This window comes from Telopea speciosissima, chromosome 6 (assembly GCF_018873765.1).
Source record: "Telopea speciosissima isolate NSW1024214 ecotype Mountain lineage chromosome 6, Tspe_v1, whole genome shotgun sequence".
Classification (NCBI taxonomy): domain Eukaryota; kingdom Viridiplantae; phylum Streptophyta; class Magnoliopsida; order Proteales; family Proteaceae; genus Telopea; species Telopea speciosissima.
In genome coordinates, this window is record NC_057921.1 from 44,421,713 (window position 1) to 44,445,195 (window position 23,483).

Consider the following 23,483-nt stretch of genomic DNA (forward strand, 5'->3'; position numbering starts at 1 on the left):
AGAAGGTTCAGACAACTCTATCATCAACAATAGTGGGGAGGTGTTGATCCCATTCGCCCCTGAGATGAGGTGAAGGATGGGGCTATACTTTTTCCTTTTGTTTTTCTTTTGGGGGAGGGCCAGAATGCATCATTATGAATGAACCTAATGTTTACAGCATGGGACCACCCTCTCTCTCCTTAAGCCAATGCAAAATTCTGGATGCCATGGATGGCACTTTTGGTTTTTGGGAGTTGGAGATGTGGGTTGAGGTATTGGTGTCTCTCTGTGTTGGGTGAGATTGAGATGTGCTTGTTGTAGGAATGGATTTTGGTTGTGGGAGGTTTTAGTTAGTGGTAAGCCAGCCCTTTTTCCCATTTTGTATTTTTTTTATCTATTTTTCCCGTCATCTTCTCCCTCCCTTACGCCCGCCTCCCTCTCTCTCTCTTATATTATGGAATATTTTCCCTTTTTCCCAATATGTATTTAAATTGACTTTGTAAAAGTTCAGATCTTAAAACAACCAGTAGTGATAATAAGGAGAAGAAGAGAAACTGAAGAGAAGAGAGAATCAAGAGAGAGAAGAAGAAAGGAAGTAGCAACAATGCTACCGATTGGAGAGATTGAGTTAAGCTCCAATCAGTAGTAAAGAGATATATTTATAACTAAAGATTAAAGTAAATAATTACAATAATACCCCCCATTACTCAAGTAAGACACATAATACCCCACACAAGTGAAAATAAGACATGAATATCCCCTGCGGTAGTACCCTTTTAACACTCCCCCTCAAGCTGGTGCATTAATATCACCCATGCCCAGCTTGGAACATCCTTCAAGAAAAGTGGGCCGAAACAAGACCTTGGTAAACATATTGCCGAGCTGACCTTCAGAATTAATAAAAGGGGAAGAAATTCACTTTTTCATCGCTGCATTCCGCACAAAGTGCAATCAACTTCAATGTGCTTAGTTCTCTCATGGAAAACATGATTACTGGCAATGTAGATGGTTGCCTGATTACCACAATACATATCAATAGGCTTGGTAATAGGAAAACCAAGCTCCTGAAGAAGAGACTTCAACCACATCAACTCAGCAACAGTATGAGCCATAGCTCTATACTAGCTTGTAGCTTCTGCACTAGACCTCGCCACTATAGTCTGTTTCTTACTCTTCCAAGTAATGGAATTTCCTCCAACAAAAGTACAATAGCCAGTAGTAGATCTCTTATCGTCTTCAACACCAGCCCAGTCAGCATCAGAGTATCCATCAAGATCAACATTTCTATTAGGTCTGTATATGAGAGACCCTTTTCCGGGAGAACCTTTTAAGATACTGCAAAAATCGACAAGCTGCCTCCCAATGAGTCCGTTTGGGAATCTCTGTAAATTGACTTGTAACTCCTGCAAAAATTTTTTTTTTGGCCTGGTGAAATAAATTTACCAACCAGCCTCCTGTAGTAATGCTTATTTGTAAGTTTCTTGCTTTCATTAGCCCCAAAATTCTGATATGGATGCATAGATGTATCTACAGATTTGGACACTAACATCCTAGTCTTAGACAGAAGATCAACCAAATACTTCCTCTGAGAGACTAATGCCTTTACTACTCACAACCTCAATTCCCAGAAAATACCTGAGGGCTTCCAAATCTTTCATCTCAAAATGCTGTCGTAAATAAGATTTAACCTCATCGATGCCAAAAGATGCATTACCAAAAATAATAATATCATCAACATTTACAACCAGCACTATCACCCTGGAATCACGGCGACCACTAACACTGAATGGTACGAATAACACTGGTTAAATCCACACCAAGTAACAGCCGTGCTGAATTTATCAAACTAGGCTCTAGGAGACTGTTTCAGGCCATAAATTGCTTTATGAAGTTTGCACACTTTACTAGCACTCTCCCTTGAGAAAAATACCCAGGAGGTTGCTCCATAAACACCTCCTCAAGACAACAACAACAACAACACCAACAGCAACTCAGCCTTATCCCAACTAAATGGGGTCGGCTACATGGAACCTTGCAACGACAAAAGATTGATAATAGTAAAAAGAAAAGAAAGTGACAGCAATAATGACACAACTCAGCATAAATCTAACTACATGGGATCAGCAACATGGATCCTTGCCCTCCAATCAGCAACATGTAGCAGTTTAGATCTAAGAACAACTAGCAGTGATAATAACGAGAAGAAGAGAAGATGCAGTTAAAGAGAGAATCATGAGAGAAGAAGAAGAAGAAGGAAGGAAGGAAGTAGCAACAGTGCTACCGATTAGAGACATTGAGTTAATCTCCAATCGGTAGTAAGGAGATACATTTATAACTACAGATAAAAGAAAAGAATTAAAATAATACCTTCACTACTTAAGACACATAACACCCCACAAAAGTGCAAATAAGACACCCTGCGGTAGTAACCTTTAACAGACTTTTCTTTGGATAATTGATAGAAGAAATATCGGTCCTTTCTAGTAGTTATTCTTGGGTCTTCTTGGCTGACTAATATGGGATTCTAAACCTATAACAAATATTTATTATTAGTGTGTGTTGATGTTTATAAACCTATGGTCCCAAAATGTAGCAACAAAAACTTGATATGTTGGAAAATTTCCTTTAGGCTGGTGAGTTTCTTTGATAAATTTGTTTTCTTTATAGTAGCAATCTTGTTAGAGGTTTTCTTTGGTAGACCTATGAAACTTTACTTATGATTATGATGAAAGCATCTCTCTATTCATCTTCTTGGTGCATGGAACTATGGAAGGGCTTGATTCCAACTGCATTTATAGAACTTCACATGATTTCCTATGTTCTGGCACATGTCCCTACTTGTCAAACACTAGGTTCTATTGCGTTTTTGGATCCATCTTGGAATAAAGTAGGGACATGTGCCAGGGGACATCTTGGCACATGTCCCTACTTCACATGATTTCCTATGTTCTGGCACATGTCCCTACTTGTCAAAGGGTTCTATTGGGTTTTTGGATCAATCAAGGCAACAGCTTTCTCAATGGGTTGAGCAGCCCTTTTGTTATGATGAGTTTATGGACCACTGCAAGATATCATTTTGGCTTAAATACTTTTTGGGGATAAAGGTCCGAGGATGTTCTGCCATGGTGGCATGAAATTGTATATCAAGGCTGTCCTTCTGATGGGGACCCTGCTGGATTTGCCACATGACAGTGCCTCTCTTTAACCCTAAATATTTTCCTATGGATATGCATTGGAACCTGATACTGTCGTCTTTTATATGGTAGTGCTTGTTAAATGACCAGTTTGTTGGGCAGAAACCAAATGGTACGATTCCTTTAGTATTATGACCCCTTTAGTCTCTCCTACCCTTACATGTTCTACGTAGTTATCCTTCAGATGTACCAGTGTTTAAAGTATATTACAGAGAATCTATTCTCATTTTCTGTCTCAATTTTAGTGATCAATAATTTCTTAGTTAGACACAGAAAGCTTCTGACTTGAACCACACCTTTTACAAACCTGGCAAATTTAGATGTTCTCACTTTAGGAATTGACAGTTGGCATGGAATTTGTTATTGAAATAATGAGAATGGAACGTCAAAATCTTCTCAAGTGCTAACTTTATTTGCTGTCTTCTGTAAAAAGTGTGGGATTAGGTGATTGTTGTTGAAGGTTAAGCTGGTTTCTTCTTCTATGTCTATAAACTTTTTTGATACTTAAAATTATCAATGCTCTCTTACACAAGGACAGCTAACATAATCGATTCACTTTTCTCTTTCTAGATGCATTTTGTCGGCTTTGTTGACACAGAAGACATGAATGTCGTTTCTGGAAAAAGGAAGTTTACAAGTTTAGTTGGATACTCAAGTAGCAAGCTAGCACAGGTGCCCCCTGAGCATATTTTGTTTAATTCTGTTAATATTTGCAAGGATAGCTGAATCCCCCTTAGCTTTCACTTTCTGATAAAGTCTAATTGTAGACCACAGGTAAGCCATGGTCATTGTATATCAACATCATGTTGTTTGTGGTGCATGCACCAGGGAGTGTTAGGTGGTTTATGTGTTGGTCTCCTATGCCAAACTGGCCCCGTTGGATGCAACTCAACTATTTGTCAAGTCACATTCCTTTTGATTAAGGAAAATTGTGGTCTATTTTTTTGAATGCTTCCTTCCATCGGATGGTTAGATCGTCCTGCTTGGTTCATTTTTGGCATAGGGCTTCTACCAGATCTACACTCCCATGCAGATACCCACTCGTAGGTTGCTAATATCTGACATTATTCTATGTGGCAGTTGGATTACATGTGCTCTTATTTTTCTTACTTTATTCCAAGATTATTATGACCTTTTTTAAAAAAAAAAAACTTTAGGATTTGTTCATTCATCATTCTTTATAAATCTTAAAATGGAACAGGTAGGATGAATTTTTTATTTAATGGTTGGTGCAATCAATACTGAAATGGAGGTTAACAAGACAACAAACCCTATGGAAATAACTAATTTTTAAAGAAACTAGGAAGCTCCACTGAGATAGAATTATGGATTTAGCACCAAACAAAGTTACTTCAACTATGTAATGCAGTGCTAACCTCGAACCAGTGAAGTCCAATGGGAGATCAGCTTGCATGAGGATATCAGGAGGGACAACTCAGATATGCATGAAATTATGGTTGAATGGTCTATTTGTCAAGGAGAACAAGTCTGTAAAAATCTTATGTCAATTCAATGGTCAGTTTGAAGTTATGGGGTAGTTTAAAAACTAGCAGGTTACCAACATAGAAATTCAAATTTAGAAACCAACAAACAGCAAATAGAATCCAACTAATGACATGTAGGAATGTAAGATTTAAAATAGAAACAAAGGACGGTATTAGTATCTAGGCTGAACAGAATTAGTAAGTAAACCAGCAAATAATAACTAGCAGATAATAGAAATTTTGAATGGAAACAATGCTGTAACAGCCTCAGAACTGGGTAGTAATTTGAAGGAAACTTGGACCAATGGACTGAACAAGAGGCTGTATCAGCAGTAAAACCAGCTTTGAAAATTTTAACTTGAAAAAGAAGAAAAATTGAAGATATAAGAATATGGATAAACAAAATAAAGGAAGGATATGAACCATAGTTGTCAAGGTGACTAAATGACCCAAGGCATCGGAGCCTTGGAGGGGCGCCTAGTGTTAGAGTATATGTAATAAGGGTACTTTTGGTATTGGGTTATTATCTTGTATTGTGCTTTTACCTTTTTACCTCCCTTGGCCATCTTATGTTAGCATGGGGGATATGTATGTAATTTCTCATGTATAACAAGTTAGTGAATAAATATAGGGGACAGGAATCGATTCTCTCCCCAAGACATTGTACTCATCTTCTACTCTTCTCCTCTTCTCTTCTCCTCTATTCTTCTTCTTATTCTCTCCTCTCTTCTTCTTATATCTACTCTTATCTTCTCTCTTACCTTGATCCTCCTACTTCTAAAAAGTAAAGGGGTTCAATAGAGGCTGTATCATGTAAAAAGATACAACTAGAAGACCTAATGGAGTTCTCTCATCAACTTGAGGACCTAATGGAAGGAGATTGGAGGCTGTGAAGTCTGTTTGAAGAATAAAGGAGGCAGAACACTGTTACCACCGCCTATTTTTGGTCCAGCTTCTTTCTCTGTTATCGAGTATTGTTGCAAGCGGGTTTGGGCCCAATCGCCCAAGAGTTATCTTTCATCCCCCATAGCCTTGGTTGTTGAAAGAATGAGCTGTTGGAGTACAACTCATTCTCTCATGGACTGACAGATACCACCAGTTTTTTTTTGTTCTTACACTTTTTTTTTTTTATCCAAAATGCTTTGTGTGATGCTTTTGGTTGATGCTTGTTGGTGAGTTACCTCATTTGGGTCTTATGAGTTGCCATGGGATGATATCCATTTGGAAAGGTGTATGTGATTTGAGTTTCATCAAGTTTTATGGTTTGCCCTCTTGCTGGAAATTTTTTTTGAGTACTTGGAAGGACTATCTGGGTAGACTGTACTCCCCATTTGTTTGGATATCAAAACAACTCTTTAAGTGTGTTCTTACATCATGTTGGAGGTCATTGGACCTATGGAAGTTTTGACTAATGGTCCGAGTAGTACCTCCCAATAAGATTGCCTTGAGAACCACAACATCCAGATTTCCATTGTAATGTTGGACAGCACAACCTATATGGACTAGGTTCACTCAGTGAAGCTTTCTCTGCGAAGTTGGGAGAACTTAGGGTACATCACGTTTACTATTAAGGCTCCTATTTCAAGTGATCCAATGTATCAAAAATGGGAGATCGAGAACTCAACCCTTATGACTTGGTTTATTTTATCTATTAACCCTAAGATTGGTAGTAGGTTTATGAGAAAGGAGACTGCCAAGGATATTTCGGATAATGTCTCTAAGACTTTTGACCGAGTGGGTGACTCGGCTAAGATCTACCAACTCCTCCAGAAAGTCATCACAATAAAGTAGGGAGACAAGACTATCGTTGAGTATTATAATACAGTTATTGGTCTTTGGGAGGAGAATGCTCAATATAGGGACCTCCAATTCTCCAACCCCGAGGATGAAGCAAAGGTATATCGAACACTTGAGAATGAATGTGTCCTGATTCTTTTTGGTGGGCTGAACATGGAACATGAATCCATCCAGGTGCAAATTTTGGTTTGGTCCCCTCTTCCATATTTAGACAAAGTCTGTAGCTACTTGCAAAGTAAGGAGACCGAAAAGTGGCCATGGAAACTATACCATCACTTGAGCGATCTGCTCTTACCTCTAGCTCTCATAGAGATTGGCGCGGTGGAGGAAAAGGCCAAGGACCACACCATGGGGATGATAGAGATAGACTCAGATGTGACTATTGTGGTAAATCTAGGCACAATAGAGAGAGGTGTTGGGTGCTTCATGGGTGTCCCCCTAGTATGCGTGGTGAATCTACTAGTTTGTGTGGTAGCCAAAGAGGGGGGAGCTAGAGTACACACCATGATGGCTGAAACTGAACCTATAGGGTATCCATCTGGATTACAGGAAAACCATTGTTCCCTCATACTGGAGGATCTTGTAGCCTTTCGACGGGTTATGTCACAGTTGGGTAGTTCTTCCACAACCACACTGCCAGATCCTTTGGCTTCAGCCTTGCAGGTCTCAACATCAACTCCTTCCATTGCCTCTTCTTGGGTCATTGACTCTGGGGTCACCGATCACATCATTGGTATGTCTCAGTGTTATGATTCATATTTTGTCTGCTCTGGTAGGGATAAGGTTAGAGTTGTTGACGGTTCCCTTTGCTTTATTTCTGGTAAGGCTAATGTTCATGTTACTTCTTTTGTTTCCTGTGACTCTGTTCTTCATGTTCCTAATTTTGCCACTAATCTCTTATCTGTGAGTCACTTAACCAAATCCTTGAATTGTTGTGTCACCTTCTTTCATTCTCATTGTCTTTTTCAGGATTCGATGACAAGGAAGGTTATTGGCAGTGGACGTGAGGAGAAATGGCTCTACCGTTTTGAACCCAGAACATCTTTTTTGACTACTACTCAGACTTATGTGCGTAGTGACAACAGTACTATTGATTCTGTGATGCTTTGGCATCAAAACTTAGGCCATCCCTCATTTGTTGTTATGAAAAAACAATTGCCACACTTGTTTTCTTCTATTTCTACTTCCCATATATTTCAGTGTGAACCATGTTTGTTTGCTAAACATTGTTGTTCCTCTTATCCTTACCATGGTAATAAATCTACTATTCCTTTTCATATTGCGCCATTTGGATGTTTGGGGATTTGCTCCCACTACTTCTTTATTTGGCTATCGTTATTTTGTTTCATTTGTTGATTTCTCTCGTACCATTTGTATTTTTTTTGATGAAACACAAAAGCAATGTCTATGATACTTTCAAAAATTTCTATCAAATGATTTGTACCCAATTTGATACTAGAATTAAAATTATTCGCTCCGATAGAGGGGGAGAGTACATGTATGGTAGACTCCAAAACCTTTTTTATACTAATAATGACATTGTCCATCGGCTTGCTTGTGTTGAATTACCCCAATAGAATGGGATAACTTAATGGAAAAACTCACCATTTATTGGAAGTCACTAGGAGTATACTATTTGGTATGCATGTCCCTAAGAGTTTTGGGTCTGATGCCCTTCTTACCACTACCTTCTTAGTAAATTGTATGCCCTTTAGTATCCGTGGTTCCAATCTCCTCTAGATATTATGTCTCCACAACCTTCTGTTTTCTCTCTTCCTCCCAAGGTGTTTGAGTGCATGTGCTATATGCATATCAATAAGTCTGCTTGAACTAAACTTGATCTTAAGGCCTTTAAATGTCTTTTTCTTGGCTATAACCTTCTACTAAGGGCTATAAGTACTACCGTCCATCCTTCCGAAGGTGGCTTCTCTCCAAAGATGTCACCTTTTTTGAATATGTGCCTTTCTTTACTCCTCAACTACACCTTCAGGGGGAGAATAGTGGAAGTGAAGAGGTTTTTGTCACTCCCTTTCTTTCTCCTTTGCCTATTCCTCCATTTCTGCTTGATGTGGGGAAACACAAGGAGGTTGATGCCGGTGACGTTCTACATCACTTAGGGGGAGCTAGTAATGAGGAGTTGCTTGTTTATGAAAGAAAGGGAAAGAAGACTTGCCTAGAGTCTTCTTTGGATCTACATCTTGAGCTCCACCTTCCTTAGTCAGGTAACACTCCTTCCTCTCCTTCAGAGTTAGATCTTCTCATTGTTACTCGGAAGGGAAAGAGAGCTTGTATTAATTCTATAAACAAGTTTGTTTCCTATGATGCTCTCTCTCATACAAGTGTTGCTTTATCTGTTCCTCTTTCCTCTACTCCCATTTCCAAGAATATCAATGAAGCCATGTTTGACCTAAAGTGGAAGGAAGCCATGTGTGAGGAAATGATGGCTCTTTTTTTTTTTTTTTTTTTTGGATAAATAGGAAATGATGTCTCTTTAGAAGAATTGTACTTGGAAGCTGGTTTATCTTCCCAAATGGAGGGTTTCGGTTGGATGTGGATGGGTCTACTCAATCAAGTACCAATCAGATGACACTGTTGAGATTTATAGGTTAGGTTGGTGGCCAAATGATATAGTCAGGTGTATAGGATTGACTATCAGGAGACATTTGCTCCTGTGGCTAAACACAATTCGATAAGAGTTCACTTATCATTGGCGGTCAATAAAGACTAACCATTGTATCAATTGGATGTGAAGAATGCATTCCTCCATGGTGACTTGGAAATTGAGACATATATGCAAACTCCACCAGGCTTTTGGTTTCCCTCAACTGAAGGGAAAGTGTGTCTTCTCAAGAATGCTCTATATGGCCTCAAACATTCCCCGAAGGGTTGGTTTGAGAGGTTTAGATAGGCTATTATAAAGAATGGATATTCCCAGAGTCAAGCTGACCATACTTTATTTACCTGGGCAAGGTAATGGTACAATCACAACTCTAATTGTCTATGTGGATGATATTGTAGTGACTGGAAATGACAAGGGTGAGGTAAGCAGACTAAAGGCTTACCTAGCTCAACAGTTTGAGATCAAGGATCTTGGACCCTTGAAATACTTCTTGGGGATTGAAATGTCAAGGCCATAGAAAGGAATAAATATCTGTCAACGGAAGTTTGAGTTGGATTTGTTGAAAGAATTTGGAATGTTGGGTTGTAAACCAACAAACCCTCCTATTGAGCAAAACCACAAATTTGAAGAAGACGGTGGTCCATCCCTTATTGATGTAGGGAAGTACCAGAGACTAGTAGGGAAGCTGATTTATCTCTCTCTAACTTGCCTAGATATCAACTATGTGGTTTAGGTGGCGAGTCAATTTTTGCATGCTCCCAAGAGTGGGACTTGGATGTTGTGTATCGCATCCTTAAGTACTTGAAGTCTACCCTAAGAAAAGGACTATTATATACTCGAAACAACCATTTAAGGATAGAAGGCTACACTGATGCTAATTGGGTTGGTTCAGTTTCTGACAGTCGGTCTACATCAGGCTATTGCACATTTGTGGGTGGAACCTGGTCACATGGAGGAGCAAAAAACAGCCTGTTGTGGCTAGATCAAGTGCAGAGGTAGAATTCAGAATGATGGCTCATGGAGTATGTGAACTCCATGTTTGAGAAGGCTAGTCCAAGAGTTGGGATTTGCTATTGAGGCACCTATACGGCTCTATTGTGATAAAAAGGGTGCTATAAGTATAGTTCATAATCCTGTGCAACATGACCGGACAAAGCATATTGAGGTGGACCGACATTTCATTGAGGAGAAGATTGATACTTTTGTAAGGGCAGACGACCAGTTGGCTGATTGATATCTTCACCAAAGGGCTCATCTCTCAACAGTTTAGTACCCTTCTGTACAAGCTGGAAATGTATGATATTTATTCTCCAGCTTGAGGGGGAGTGTTAGAGTTTATGTAATAAGGGTACTTTGGGTACTAGGTTATTATCTTGTATTGTGCTTTTACCTTTGGGAAATTTTCACATAACTCCCCTGAGGTATCACCTAATTACAAAAACACCCCTCAGTTTTGGGAAATTTTGTTTGTCCCCCTGAGGCTCTTAAAAGTTAACACATGCGCCATTCCGTTAGTTTAGGACTAACAGTGTTAAAATCAAGGGGTAAAGTGACAAATTCCCTTGCGGAAAAAAAAAAAAAAAACCTGCAACTCATCTTCCCCAAATTGTTTAGGGTTTGAAAAAGGGAAGATGAGTTGGTATTCTGATCTCATCTGATCAGCCTGATTTTATTATCTAGGCAGTCCGTTGATATCTTCCCCAAATCGTACGGAAAAGGAACAAGAACCAGGAAATTTAGGATCACAGGGAAGAGGAATAAGAACGAGAAATAGAGGAAATTTAATAACTTAAATAAAACAGCTCGGATTGGCCTGAAACTTCAACCGAAGTGTAGTTCAATAGGTAGTGTAGGCCTGCATAGTTTAAAACAATTCCGATGGTTGGATATGGAGTTTTGAAGCAATTCTACCTGCAACTATGAAACTAGAAAACAAGCCAGAATAACAGAATAGATGCTGGGATTTTCAGAACTCAAAACAGAATTAAACAGAGGTTCAAATTGATGGATTAACAGTGAGGAGTATTCAGTTTAAGTAGATCAAATCAGAAATTTAAGAATATGCAGGGTTTGACTTGAAATAGGAAACCAGTAATCGATTGAAGGTTTATGTCTTTCAAACAGAATTTAAATCTAAAAATCCTGAAAAACAAATTGATGGAAATACAGCAGAGTTTAATCAATAAATAGTTCTGCAACCAGGATTCTAACTAGAACATCTTGAAACTTTAACTTGAAAGAATAGTAAATTGCAGGAATAAAAGCTGGGAATTCTGACCTGAAATCAATAGAATGATGAAGAGACAGAAGAGGGTTAAAGAACTGGGCTTTGTTTTGTTGTTTATCTGTTAGAGTTGCAGGGACCGAAAGGGTGCCTAGTTCTCAGACCAGGAAGGATACCTGCAACTCATCTTCCCTTTTTTCAAACCCTAAACGATTTGGGGAAGATGAGTTGCAGGTTTTTATTTTTTATTTTTTGCAAAGGCATTTTTGTCACTTTACCCCTTGATTTTAACACTGTTAGTCCTAAACTAACGGAATGGGGGCATGTGTTAACTTTTAAGAACCTCAGGGGGGGCACGTGAAATTTCTGAGGGTGTTTTTGTAATTATGTGATACCTCAGTGGAGGTACGTGAAAATTCCCCTTTACCTTTTTACCTCCCTTGCCTATCTTGTGTTAGCATGGGGGTATGTATATAATTTTTATTATATAACAAATTAGTGAATCATTATAGGGGAGAGAAATCGATCCTCTCCCCATGACATTGCACTCATCTTCTCTTCTTCCTCTCTTACCTCTAATCTTCTCTCTTTCTTTCTTTCTTACCTTGATCCTTGCCTACTTCCAACTCCTAGATGACAAAGGTGCATGCCTAGCCGTCGCTTGGGCACCCTAAGCGTTTAGTATATGACAATATGTAATATAGCATTGATAATTTTATATAATTATGTTCATATGCAACATAGAAGCCATGTCATTGCAATATATAATTATGCCAGTAGTGACCTAATATGAGAAAAGCACCATATAATAAATAAAGCATAAGATATAATATAAGTATATTCATTAAAAAACCAAAGCAATAAACATAAATCAACGTAAACTCGTGAAGTGTCAGCAAAGCATGTTCTTGCCTTGGGCCCAAGAAAGAGCCTGGACAACTATGATATAAACTAGGCTTTCCACTTAGAACTTGACTAGCATCTCACCAGTCCAACTTGCCATCCCACCAAACTTCCTTGGCATCCCACAGTAAAGGAGTTCTAAATCTCACAGAAATCAGCAAGCACAAGCTTAACAAATTATTCAAATAGTTAGTAGTGTATATAATCCCCTACTCTTTAATTATAACTTCATGGAAATAAGCAAAATAGGAAACCCCTATGTATGGTAGGGAGAGTTCTTACCTTTTTTAATACCGAATGCATAAGAATATTCTATTTACCTTCTGAATGCAACTTAATGTATTAAATAATGCATCAAAGACCGAAATATTAAATACCGATCCAAACTTCTTAAAAAGGTAAGAAATTTTACTTAATGTCAACTGAATGTATTAAGTAATGCATTTAATATCAAATGTATACCATTTTTTTTATGTCGAATGCATACCTTTTTTGTGCACCGAATACTTACCGTACTGAACCCATACCAAGATGGTACGCTATCGATATTGGAAATATATATTGTATTCGGCATGGTACGAATTTGGTATCTGGTTTCTAACTTCTGTACCGTACTGAAACCATACCGGATTATTGATACCGTACTGACTGACACCCTTAGGTGGAATCATAGGCAAACGACATGGTCATAAGTAAGATTTTTTTTTTTGGGAGAATAGGGAAAGATATAATGATATATTATACAATACAAAATTTGGGAATAAAATATGATAGAATTTGGGTCTTATATTTTACACATGGAACTAAAACTCGCGAGATCTCGGTTTTTTCCATGGTCGAGACGAGATGTATGCCGAGTTAAAAAATTACAATATCTTGGTCAAGTCAAGATCTCGACCCAGATTTTGACCCTTTTTGCCTTTTAAAAACTTCCAGAACTCGACAGATGTCGCGAATTCTCTGTCGAGTTCTACTGAGACCGCCATTTTGGTATACAGACATCTATCTATGCAAACTTTGGTATACAGACACAAGATAGACACTTATTTATGCCTAATATCATTTAAGTAAATGTTTAACATTTACTTAAGATATTATTCATACTTAAGCAAATACCTCCCTATTTGAATCCAATAAAAATAGTTAAAAAATCAAATTCCAAAAGGGAAAAAAGTCAACCCCCCAGTTCAAGAATAAAAATTAGATTTTCGGCGGTAGATGCAATTTTCAACTTTCTAATGTTGAGGTTTTTCTCAAATCTAAAAATTCTATAAATCTTAATATGGTAAAACATTTCTAAAAACCAATAGTGCAGTAAAATATCCATTTGTTTTGATGTCTAAAAAAATATTTTCATTTAGAGCGATTTTGATAGCATTCGCGCACACCAAATAAAGTTTGACTGGTACATAACTCCTTCAATATAAATCAGATTTAAGCAATCTTGGACTTGTTGGAAATAGAGATTTGAATCTCAAATGAAAGGACAACAAAAATTATTGTTCTGTGAACAGTAACACGAGAAATTACTGTTCAGTGAAAAGTAAACCAAGAATGTTTTGTACTCTGAAACAGCCCTTGTTCTCCTTCATCTTAGCTTTGTTCAATCTTGGACCTGTCCCATTGGAGTCTCTCTAGGGTCCCCTTTAAAGACCCCAAAACCTTGGTTGCAAAGGAAAGCCCTAGGTCTACAACTCACTTTTTTTTTTCTGCTGCTATAGTACCTCCACCAGCTTTTTCCTTGAAGTTCACTCTTTCTCTCATCCGGCAGTTGTTGGAGCTGGGATAGGGTCCATTTGGATCGCCCAAGGGTCACTTCCAACCCCCCATGGTTTCGGTTAGTGAAGAAGAGAGTTGTTGGATCACTACTCAATTCTTTTTGGTTTGAAAGGTATTGCCAGCACTATTTTCTGATGTTTTTTATTCTTGAAATATTGTGTGATGCTTTTGACTGCCTTGTGTTGGTGAGCTATGTTGTTTGGGCCTCTTGGGTTGTTATGAGATGATGTTACACCTTGAAGAGTGTATTTGACTTGGATGTCTTCAAGTTTTGTGTTTCCTCTCCTTGCTGAATTTTTTTTTAAGTGTTGGGACGAAGGATTTGGGTTGAGTGTGTGTGCTTCTACAAAACGTCTGAGGTCAGTGGGCCCACCGAAGTTTCGAGTAGTGTTCATTGTACTCAGATGACGTTTGAGAACCCAAATACCCAGATTTCCATTGTGAAGTTGGACAACATCAACTACTTGGACTGGGCTCATTCTATTAAGCTTTCCTTGTGGAGTAAGGGGAAGCTAGGGTATGTTATAGGCACCATTCAAGCTCCTAACCCAAGTGATCGAACGTATCCAAAATGGGAGACTGAAAACTCTACTGTTATGACTTGGCTTATCTTATCTATGAAGCCTGAGATTGGGAGGAGGTTTATGAGAAAGGAGAATGCTAAATATATTTGGGACAATGTTTCCAAGACTTTTGACTGAGTGGGTGACTCGGCTAAGGTTTATTAACTCCTCCAGAAGGTCATTACAATAAAACAGGGAGATAAGACCATTTTTAAGTATTATAATACTATAAGTGGTCTTTGGGAAGCATTTGATCACTATAGGGACCTTCAACTGTCCAATCCAAAGGATGATGCTAAGGTTTACCGGACACTTGAGGAGTGTTCTTATACTCCTGGGTGGCTTGAACCTAGAGTATGAGCCAATCCGGATACAAATCTTGGGTTGGTCTCTTCTACCCTCCTTAGATGAAGTATGTAGCTACTTGCAGAGTGAGGAGACTCGATGGGTGGCCATGGAACCTGTATCCTCCCTTGAGTCTGCTCTTTCTTCTAGCTCCCATAGAGATTGGCGTGGTGGCAGTAGAGGCCATGGGCCAACCCGTGGAGATGATAGGGATAGGCTTTGATGTGAACATTGTGGGAAACTTGGGTACACTAGAGGTGTTGGGTACTTCATGGCCGCCCACTCCACCCCCCCGGTATGTATGGCGGACCTACTGGTTTGTGTGGTAGCCGAAAAAGGAAGGTGCTCGATCACATACTGTGATGACTGAGACTGACCCTATGGGTTATTCACCTAGCATATAAACAAATCATAGTTCTCTTGTCAAGGAGGATATTGCATTTGGGCAACTCTTCTTATCCACCTACAGTGCTAGACTCTTTGGATGTAGCTTTACAGGCCTCCACATCTGCTCCTTCCACTGCTTTATCTTGGGTCATTGACTTTGGTGCCACTGATCATATGATCGGAATGTCCCAATATTATGATTCCTACTCTATTTGTTTGGGCAAGGATAAGGTTAGGGTAGCTGATGGCTCTCTTTCCTCTGTTTCTAGTAAGGGCAGTGTTCATGTTATTTCTTCTATTTCCCTTGACTTTGTTCTTCATGTCCCTAACTTTGCCACTAATCTTTTATTTGTGAGTCACTTAACCAAATCCTTGAATTGTTGTGACACTTTTTTCCTTTCAAGATTTGGTGACGAAGAAGATAATTGGCAATGGACATGAAGAGCAAAGGCTCTACCTTTTTGAACTCCACACACCGTTTTTGCCCGCAGCTAAGTCCTATGTGTGTGGACGTAGGGGCACCAGTACTATGGATTCTGTGATGCTTTGGCATCAACGTTTAAGACATCCCTTTTTGGTTGTTATGAGGAAACAGTTACCTGATTTGTTTTCTTCTTTTTCTTCTTCCCATGTTTTCAATGTGAACCATGTATGTTTCACAAACTTTGTCGCTCATCTTATCCCTATCATTGTAATAGATCTGTTGTTCTTTTCACATTGTGCATATGGATGTTTGAGGATCCTCTCCTACTACCTCTATATTTGGCTATCGCTACTTTGTTTCATTTGTTAATGATTGTTCCCGTACTACTTGGACTTTTTTGATGAAACAGAAGAGTGATGTATATGATGCATTTAAAATTTTTTATCAAATGATCTGTACACAATTTGATACTAAAATTAAAATTGTTCGTTCTAATAAAGAGGAGGGGGGGGGGGAGAGAGTACATGTATGGTGGACTCCATTTTTTTTTTTTGGGACCAATAATGGCATTTTCCATCAGCTAGCTTGTGTTGACACACCCCAACAAAATGGGGTAACTGAGAGGAAAAACCACCATTTGTTGGAACTTGGAAGTCACTAGGAGTCTTCTCTTTGGCATGCATGTCCCTAAGACTTTTTGGTCTGATGCTCTTCTTACCGAAAGCTATCAAACATAGCTTTCCAACAAATCTAAGATTGCTTAAATTTGATTTATATTGAAGGAGTTATGTTTTGGTCAAAGTTAATATGGTGTGCGTGAAAGCTGTCAAAATGGCTCTGAATGAAAATAATTTTTTAGACATCAAAACAAATGAATATTTTACTGCACTTTTAATTTTTAGCAATGTTTTATCATATTAAGATTTATGGAATTTATAGATTTGACAAAAACCCCAGCATTAGAAAGTTGAAAATTTCACCTACCGCCGAAAATCCAGTTATTGTTTTTGAACTGGGTGGTTGACTTTTTGTCCTTTTGGAATTTTATTTTTTAAATATTTTTATTGGATTCAAATAGAGGAGTATTTGCATATTTATGAATAATATCATAAGTAAATGTTTTTACTTTAATGATATTTGGCATTAATAATTGTCTGTCTTGACAACTATGATTCTCAGTAAACTATGTGTACACTAGTAAACTTGGGTAAAAAACCACAAGTACTATTTTGAGTGTGTTTTTTTTTTTTTGGAAAATAGTTCTTGCATTGTGTTTAGAATGTAAAAATAGGCTGTATACAAAATATCAGATCAAAAAAAGCATTTTTGGGCCTTGAACCACCACCTCGAGTTGGCTGGGAAAAAATCACAGGTTTCGACCATATGACCATATCTCGGTTTTTGGCTGGTCGAAACCCAAGTTTAGAACCTTGCTTCAAACTACACCCATAGTGGTCAAAGTTGTTGCTTTCCACTTGAAGCTTTTATTATATATCACAAAAAGGGAAAAACAAGCATTTGGATACATTAATGAGGTTGGAATATGTTTTTTTCCCAGGTCATGTTTAGCAGCATCCTGCAGAAGCGCCTACCTGCTGAAGCTGGCATTAATGTTGCATGTGTCTCACCTGGCATTGTCCACACAAATGTTGTAAGTCTGCTGGAATCGTTTGATTAATATTTCTATTTATAGATATTGTTTTTTTTTTGTTTCCCCGCAATTCACATGCTGAGGTCAAGTTTTGAGTACTCAGCCAATTCAATAGAAACAGTTAAGTCACTAGATTCTTCAACCTCCCCCCCCCCCAAAAAAAAAAAAGAAAGAAGTTGGTCAAGTTATGTGATTTATCTGTTAGTTGGTCATTCTTTATAAAATTGGATTTGATTGGGCTGACATTTATTTTTAAGTAAAAAACATTCTTCAGTGCATTGTTTAAACTATCACATATTTCTTTTGACATAGTAATGGTTTATAAAGGGAAAATGAAAAAAAAATGTATTAGATGTGGTGTAATTAGAATTATTCCAACTCCTTATTATGTTATTCTACTCATTTTTGGTCAACTTTAATCTTTTAAAGGGAAACAGCCTCTCTATGAAGCGGGGGTAAGGTTACATACATTATGACCCTCCCCAGACCCCACAGTGGCAGGACCCTCCTCACCTCATGCACTAGGGCAAAAAAGCCAACTTGGCGTTTATCACTGGTTGATCTCCATAATCCCAACTTGACATTTATCACTACTTTAGTTTCATCCACCAAAACAATATCATCAGCAAAAAAACATACAGCAAGGGATCTGATCTTGAATATCTCTAGTCAATTCATCTATAAAGGGCGTACCCGGTGCATGAGGCTCCCGCCACTACGGGTTCTGGGGAGGGTCATAATGTACGCAGCCTTACCCCTGCTTTTGCATAGAGGCTGTTTCCAGACTCAAACACGTGACCACTTGGTGACAATGGAGCAACCTTATTGTTGCACCTAGGCCCGCCCTCTCTAGTCAATTTATCTATGATTTGCGCAAACAAATATGGGCTTAAAGCTGATCCTTGAAGTAACCCAATTGTAATTGGGAATTCACTACACCGTCCAAACACCCCCCCCCCCCCCAAAAAAAAAAAAAAAAAAAAAACAGACCTTACAGTAGTCACAGCACCATTATGCATTTCTTTAGTTGTGTCCACATATTTACTTGAAACACATCTCTTTTCTAATACCTGCCAAGTCAACTCTCTAGGAACTCTGTCATAAGTTTTTTCTAGATCAATAAAGATCATATGTTGATCCTTCTTACATTCTCTACATCTTTCCATGAGTCTCTTAAGTAAATAAATAGCTTTTGTCGTTGATCTTCTTGGCATAAAACCAAACTGGTTATGTGTAATATTAATTTCTTGTCTCAGGCGAGTTTCAATAACTCTCTCCCATATTTTCATAGTATGACTCAGAAGTTTTATGCCTCTATAGTTATTATAACTATGGAAAAATAAAAAAGGGCGTACCCAGTGATTTTCAATATCACCTTTTATTTTTTATAAATCAGAACCACAACTCTTCTCCTCAGTTCATCTAACATTTTTCTTGTGCTCATAATGTTATTAAACAGATTAGTAAGCCAAGATAAACCACAAAGAAAAATAAAATGCATTAGATATGGTGTAATTATAATTGGTCCAACTCCATTATGTTATTCTACTGATTTTTGGTCAACTTTAATCTTTTAAAGGGAAACAGCCTCTCCATGAAGCGGGGGTAAAGCTGCATACATTATGACCCTCCCCAGACCCTGCATGGTGGGACCCTCATGCACTGGGTACACCCTTTTTTGAGGTGTGAATTTTTAGTTTCCATATCTCATGCATTGGGATGTCCTCATCCCTTGCAAATTTTCACGATTTAACCAGAAATGTCACGATAATATGCTATAGTGGCCGAGTTTTCCCACAAATATTACTTCCAGGAATCGTCAATGATGGAAACTTGTGGGAGACTTGTCCTTTTATGTTCTTGTGGTCTTATGGGGGAGGGGAACTTTGTAAAAAAATCTAGAGATAGGTGTAGGTGGTATATGTTGGAAATTGACACTTCGTTTTAGCAGAGCTTAAATTTCAAAATCTCTTTAAAAGTTCATAAGCATATTTGTTCCAATTTTCTTGATAGATTAAAATTTCTAGAGTATCTTGGAATTCTTTTTGGAGCTGGGGAGGGGGATAAGCAAACAATATGGATATGCCAAGTAGTTACAAAAGGTCAGGTCCCATAATTTATGACCATCAGACTAGGAGCTAACATAAAAGATTTTCCAACATTTAAATGGACGCTATTGAGATAATACTTGTGCAACTTGGTCTTCAGTTATTGGGGTGTAGGCATTTACACAGCTGCATTGCATAATACACTATTTCAACTCTGTATGTGGGGTGTTTGTGGCTGGATCGGGGTGTATTTGTGTCGTTTTGGCAGTCTTATGAATACAGGTAACTGGTTGATATATTTGAGAGATGCATAGCAATTTGGAAACCTACATTGGGAAGGATGGAGAGAACACTTTTTGTGTGGAAGAGGGAAGTATTTATTGTGGAGACTCATTCTTATAGATCTCTTGATGAGTATATTCTTGTGTATGTCCATTAGCAGAGGCATTGGATTTTATGAAATGGTAATACTCATTGAAAATTCTCTTTTCAAGGGGAAGGGTGTCGATGGGAAGGAGGACAAATGCAAGTTTAATCTTATGCAGTGGACAACTGTATGTCAAGTGTAAACCAAGAAGATTTGGAGGCTCTAGGAATCTGTTCCTCAAGGAAGGTTAATAAGGAGCTCCTAGTGTGACGGCTGTAGAGGTTCAGCTATGAAATCTTTAGCATCTTGGAAGGAAATACTGATGTCCGTGTGTTGACTGATAACACTGGATGAGCCTCCAATGAGATGAGGACACCTGATAAGGTAATGTAGTCCTAGGTAGGAGTAGTCCCACTAGGAACCAGGGTAATAGGATCACCAAACAAGGCTGGCCGATTGGGACAGCTTAGGCTAATTAGGGCAGAATTAGGGTTAGGGTTAGGGTTTCGAGCTAGGGTTTTATTTGGTAATGATGTACAGGTTTTTAGGAGTCTATTGGTGTAGGTTTGGATTGATTTGGATGAAGTTGGAAATCTAGGGTTTCGGGTTAGAGTAGGGCTGCAACAGGGTCGGGTTGGGCCGGGCTTTTCAAAACCCTAGCCCAACCCTGAGTCCCCTTAGCTAGGCCCAGACCTGCCCTGACCCTGACTCAGGGCCTAAAAACCTTGACGGGCCAAGCCCAACCCAAGCCCGCCCTGATTGGGCCGGGCTTGGCCCTGACCTTGACCCTGATTCTATGAACAATGATTTTGGAAACACCGAACTACCCTGCCGATCCCAATACTTGATGAATGCAAAGGAGTGTAGTGGCGGTGATGCTTTTACTCCTGGCTTCGATCTTTGATTGCAGAGGAGTTTAGTGGTGGAGTAGCATTAGGGTTTCCGATAATCAATTAGAGAACCGAGAAATAAAGTTTTTTTGGCGCAGAGAAAAGAGAAATAGGGTTTTTTTTGGCTGAGAGAGAACATAGAAATAGCTACTCAGGTATAAAACAGAGCAAGAAAGACATACAATATCTCAGAACACAATGAAAAGCAGTAAGGCAAAACCGACCTAAAAATCTACAAAGAGAGCTTTGATAAAATAATCTCGCCATATTGATGAAAGCTCGCTCAAGGGTTCGGTCATTCACTCGTGCTAGGCTACCAACAAAGCATCGGAAGATTCCGAACTCAAACATCTGCAACGACCATCGTTGAAGAAGGAAAGAGAGCAACGAACAAGCGGCCATTCTGAAGAAGCAAGGGTGCAACGAACAGGAAAAAAAAAAACAAAGAAATCAGAGAACGACGAGAGGAATCCAGAATCCTCTTCCCAAAATACAGGCTGTAAAACTAAATAGTGAGGCTATGGGGGTAATTTAAATTAAAAAGGTCAATTGAGAGTGACGTGGTGGGGCAAGTTTGCGTGAATTATGGTCAAATGTCAATAATTATGATGTTTATATTCTATAATATATATCAATCGACAATCAATTCGGTATATATTATATTATATATATTATTGTAAAGTTAAACGGATCGGATAATATCCGATCGGAAATAGGTATATCCGAATTCGTATCCGATTAACTTTCGGGCGGATACGGATAGTTCTTGGATAGTGATTTTTTGAATACAGATACTTTTAAACGGATACGAATACGAATCGAATGCGTGTTTTCGACTATCCGTTTACATCTCTAGGTGTCGTCTCTGCAACCGAATGGAGATGGAGAAGAAGAGGAGGAACAAAGGCGTCGCTGCTGCAACCGAACGAGGATGGAGAAGAGGAGGAACAGAGCCGTCATCGCTGCAACCAAATGGAGATAGAAGAAGAGGAACAGATCTGGTGACTCAGCCTTGTCAAACTCGATCAAGATGGGTCACATTTTTTTATTATGCTATAAATATAATCATATTTATATCATTATATGATTTGGACAATTTATGACCTTCGTCGTCGTTGGTCTTTTGCCGAGTTTATCATGACTTAGGTGAAATATCGAGTCTTATTTGACTCGGACAATTGATTACCCAATCTCGTCATTTTTACCCTGACCTAGTCTATAGAGTACAAAGTCTACAAACTCTGCACTTCTATAGTCTACCCGACTCTTGACCAAGTTTTCCAAAATTTGACTCGACTTGGGTGACTCGCCGCCCCAAGTCAAAACCCGATTTTCCAACTACGCTTAAATAACTACTATGTTTTTTTAAGGTTTATGCCTATTTGATGAAGTGCCGTCGTGCAAGTTTTATGTGTGTGTGAGGTTCTTGGGATCTTCAACTATTTAATTGATAAAAAAAAAATCTTGAAACAAAAAGGGGAAATGTGAACAAAATACAAAGGCTGGAATCAAATATAGTTAGTAAATCAAACGTTTAATTGAAAAAGACGGTTTTTCCCGTATAAAACGTCAGATATGGATTTATACATGCATTTTATGTTGCTTTGCATATGTACTTAGAGGTCGTATTTTTTTCTTTTGTGTCCCCCTTTGGCCCCCGATACCTAAATTTGGCATTTTATAGTTTTCTTTGTTTAATGAATTTGTATATTAATCCTTCGCAACCCAATTATAATAAATAAAAAAAAAAAAAATATATATATATATATATATAATGTACTTAAAGGTCAAATTTATGAACCCTATTTTTTATTTTTAAAAAATCAAAATAATAGAAAAAGATTCAGAACAGTAGTTGGTGACTTGGTGTCATAGTATCATATTTTGTAGTATAATATCCCATATAATATAATATCATATTATCATTAATTCATTATATATAATCAGGGCCAAGACCAGGGTCAAAATCAGGGTCAAAACCAGGGTCAAAATTAGGGTCAAAATCAGGGCCAAAATCAAGGTTAAAATAAGGGCAAAAAATTAGGGCCAAAATCAGGGTCAAAATCAGGGCCAAAAATCAGGGTCGGGCCGACCCTAGGTCTCAACCTTGACCCGACCTGACCCTGACTCAGGGTCAGGAATTTTTTACCCTAACCCGCCCTCAGGGCCAGAAATCTTAGCCCAGGCCCTGTTCGGGCTCAGGGTGGGCCAGGGTGGGTTCGGGTCGACAGGGCCAAACTTGCACCCCTAGGTTAGGGGCCTTGTAAAAATGGAGAGTTTTCAGGATCTAGGGTTTAGGGGTGGATTTTGGGGAAGGGGTTTATAGGGTATTAATGGGCAGGTCTAGGGGGTTATTTTGGTATAAAGAAGTTAGGGTTTGGATGAGTTACGAAATTTTGCAATTTAGGGCCGAATTGGATTTAGGGTTTTGATGGACAGATTGGGCTGCAACTGAGATCGAGTAGACGGATAAGGCTGGACAGATTTTAGAGTGAGGCTAGGGTTATGGGAATCGATTAGGGTTAAGTGGAGGATTAAGAAGAGGAATGAAATTGCAGAATTATAAAACTACTTGAATTAACACTGATCTCCAACAGTAGCAGATTGAAGAAAAGCTAAGAGAGGACCTCCCGATCTACAAGATGCAAGGAGTCACTGGGGATTCCAGTCCTTCAACCTTGATATTACTCACAAGGGGGGGGTCTTGATATGACACACAAGATAGTCTCTGAAGAGAGAAGCAGCAGCAGCAAAGACAGCAGCAAAACAATATTTTTTATTAATCAAATTCGTATTCAATACTTGGCCCCCTTACAACCTTATATAAA

At 38.6% G+C, this 23,483-nt stretch overlaps 1 protein-coding gene across 1 annotated transcript in view; it reads left to right on the forward strand.

The window, feature by feature from the left end:
• LOC122664163 (dehydrogenase/reductase SDR family member FEY-like) overlaps positions 1–17,410 on the forward strand; it is a 39,638-nt gene extending 22,228 nt beyond the window's left edge. The window contains exons 5-6 of the mRNA XM_043859866.1: positions 3,744–3,845; positions 17,258–17,410. Of these exons, the coding sequence (XP_043715801.1) occupies positions 3,744–3,845; positions 17,258–17,377 (222 nt within the window). The 3' untranslated portion in view covers positions 17,378–17,410. The remainder of the gene's footprint in view (positions 1–3,743; positions 3,846–17,257) is intronic.
• The last annotated feature ends 6,073 nt before the right edge of the window (positions 17,411–23,483 follow it).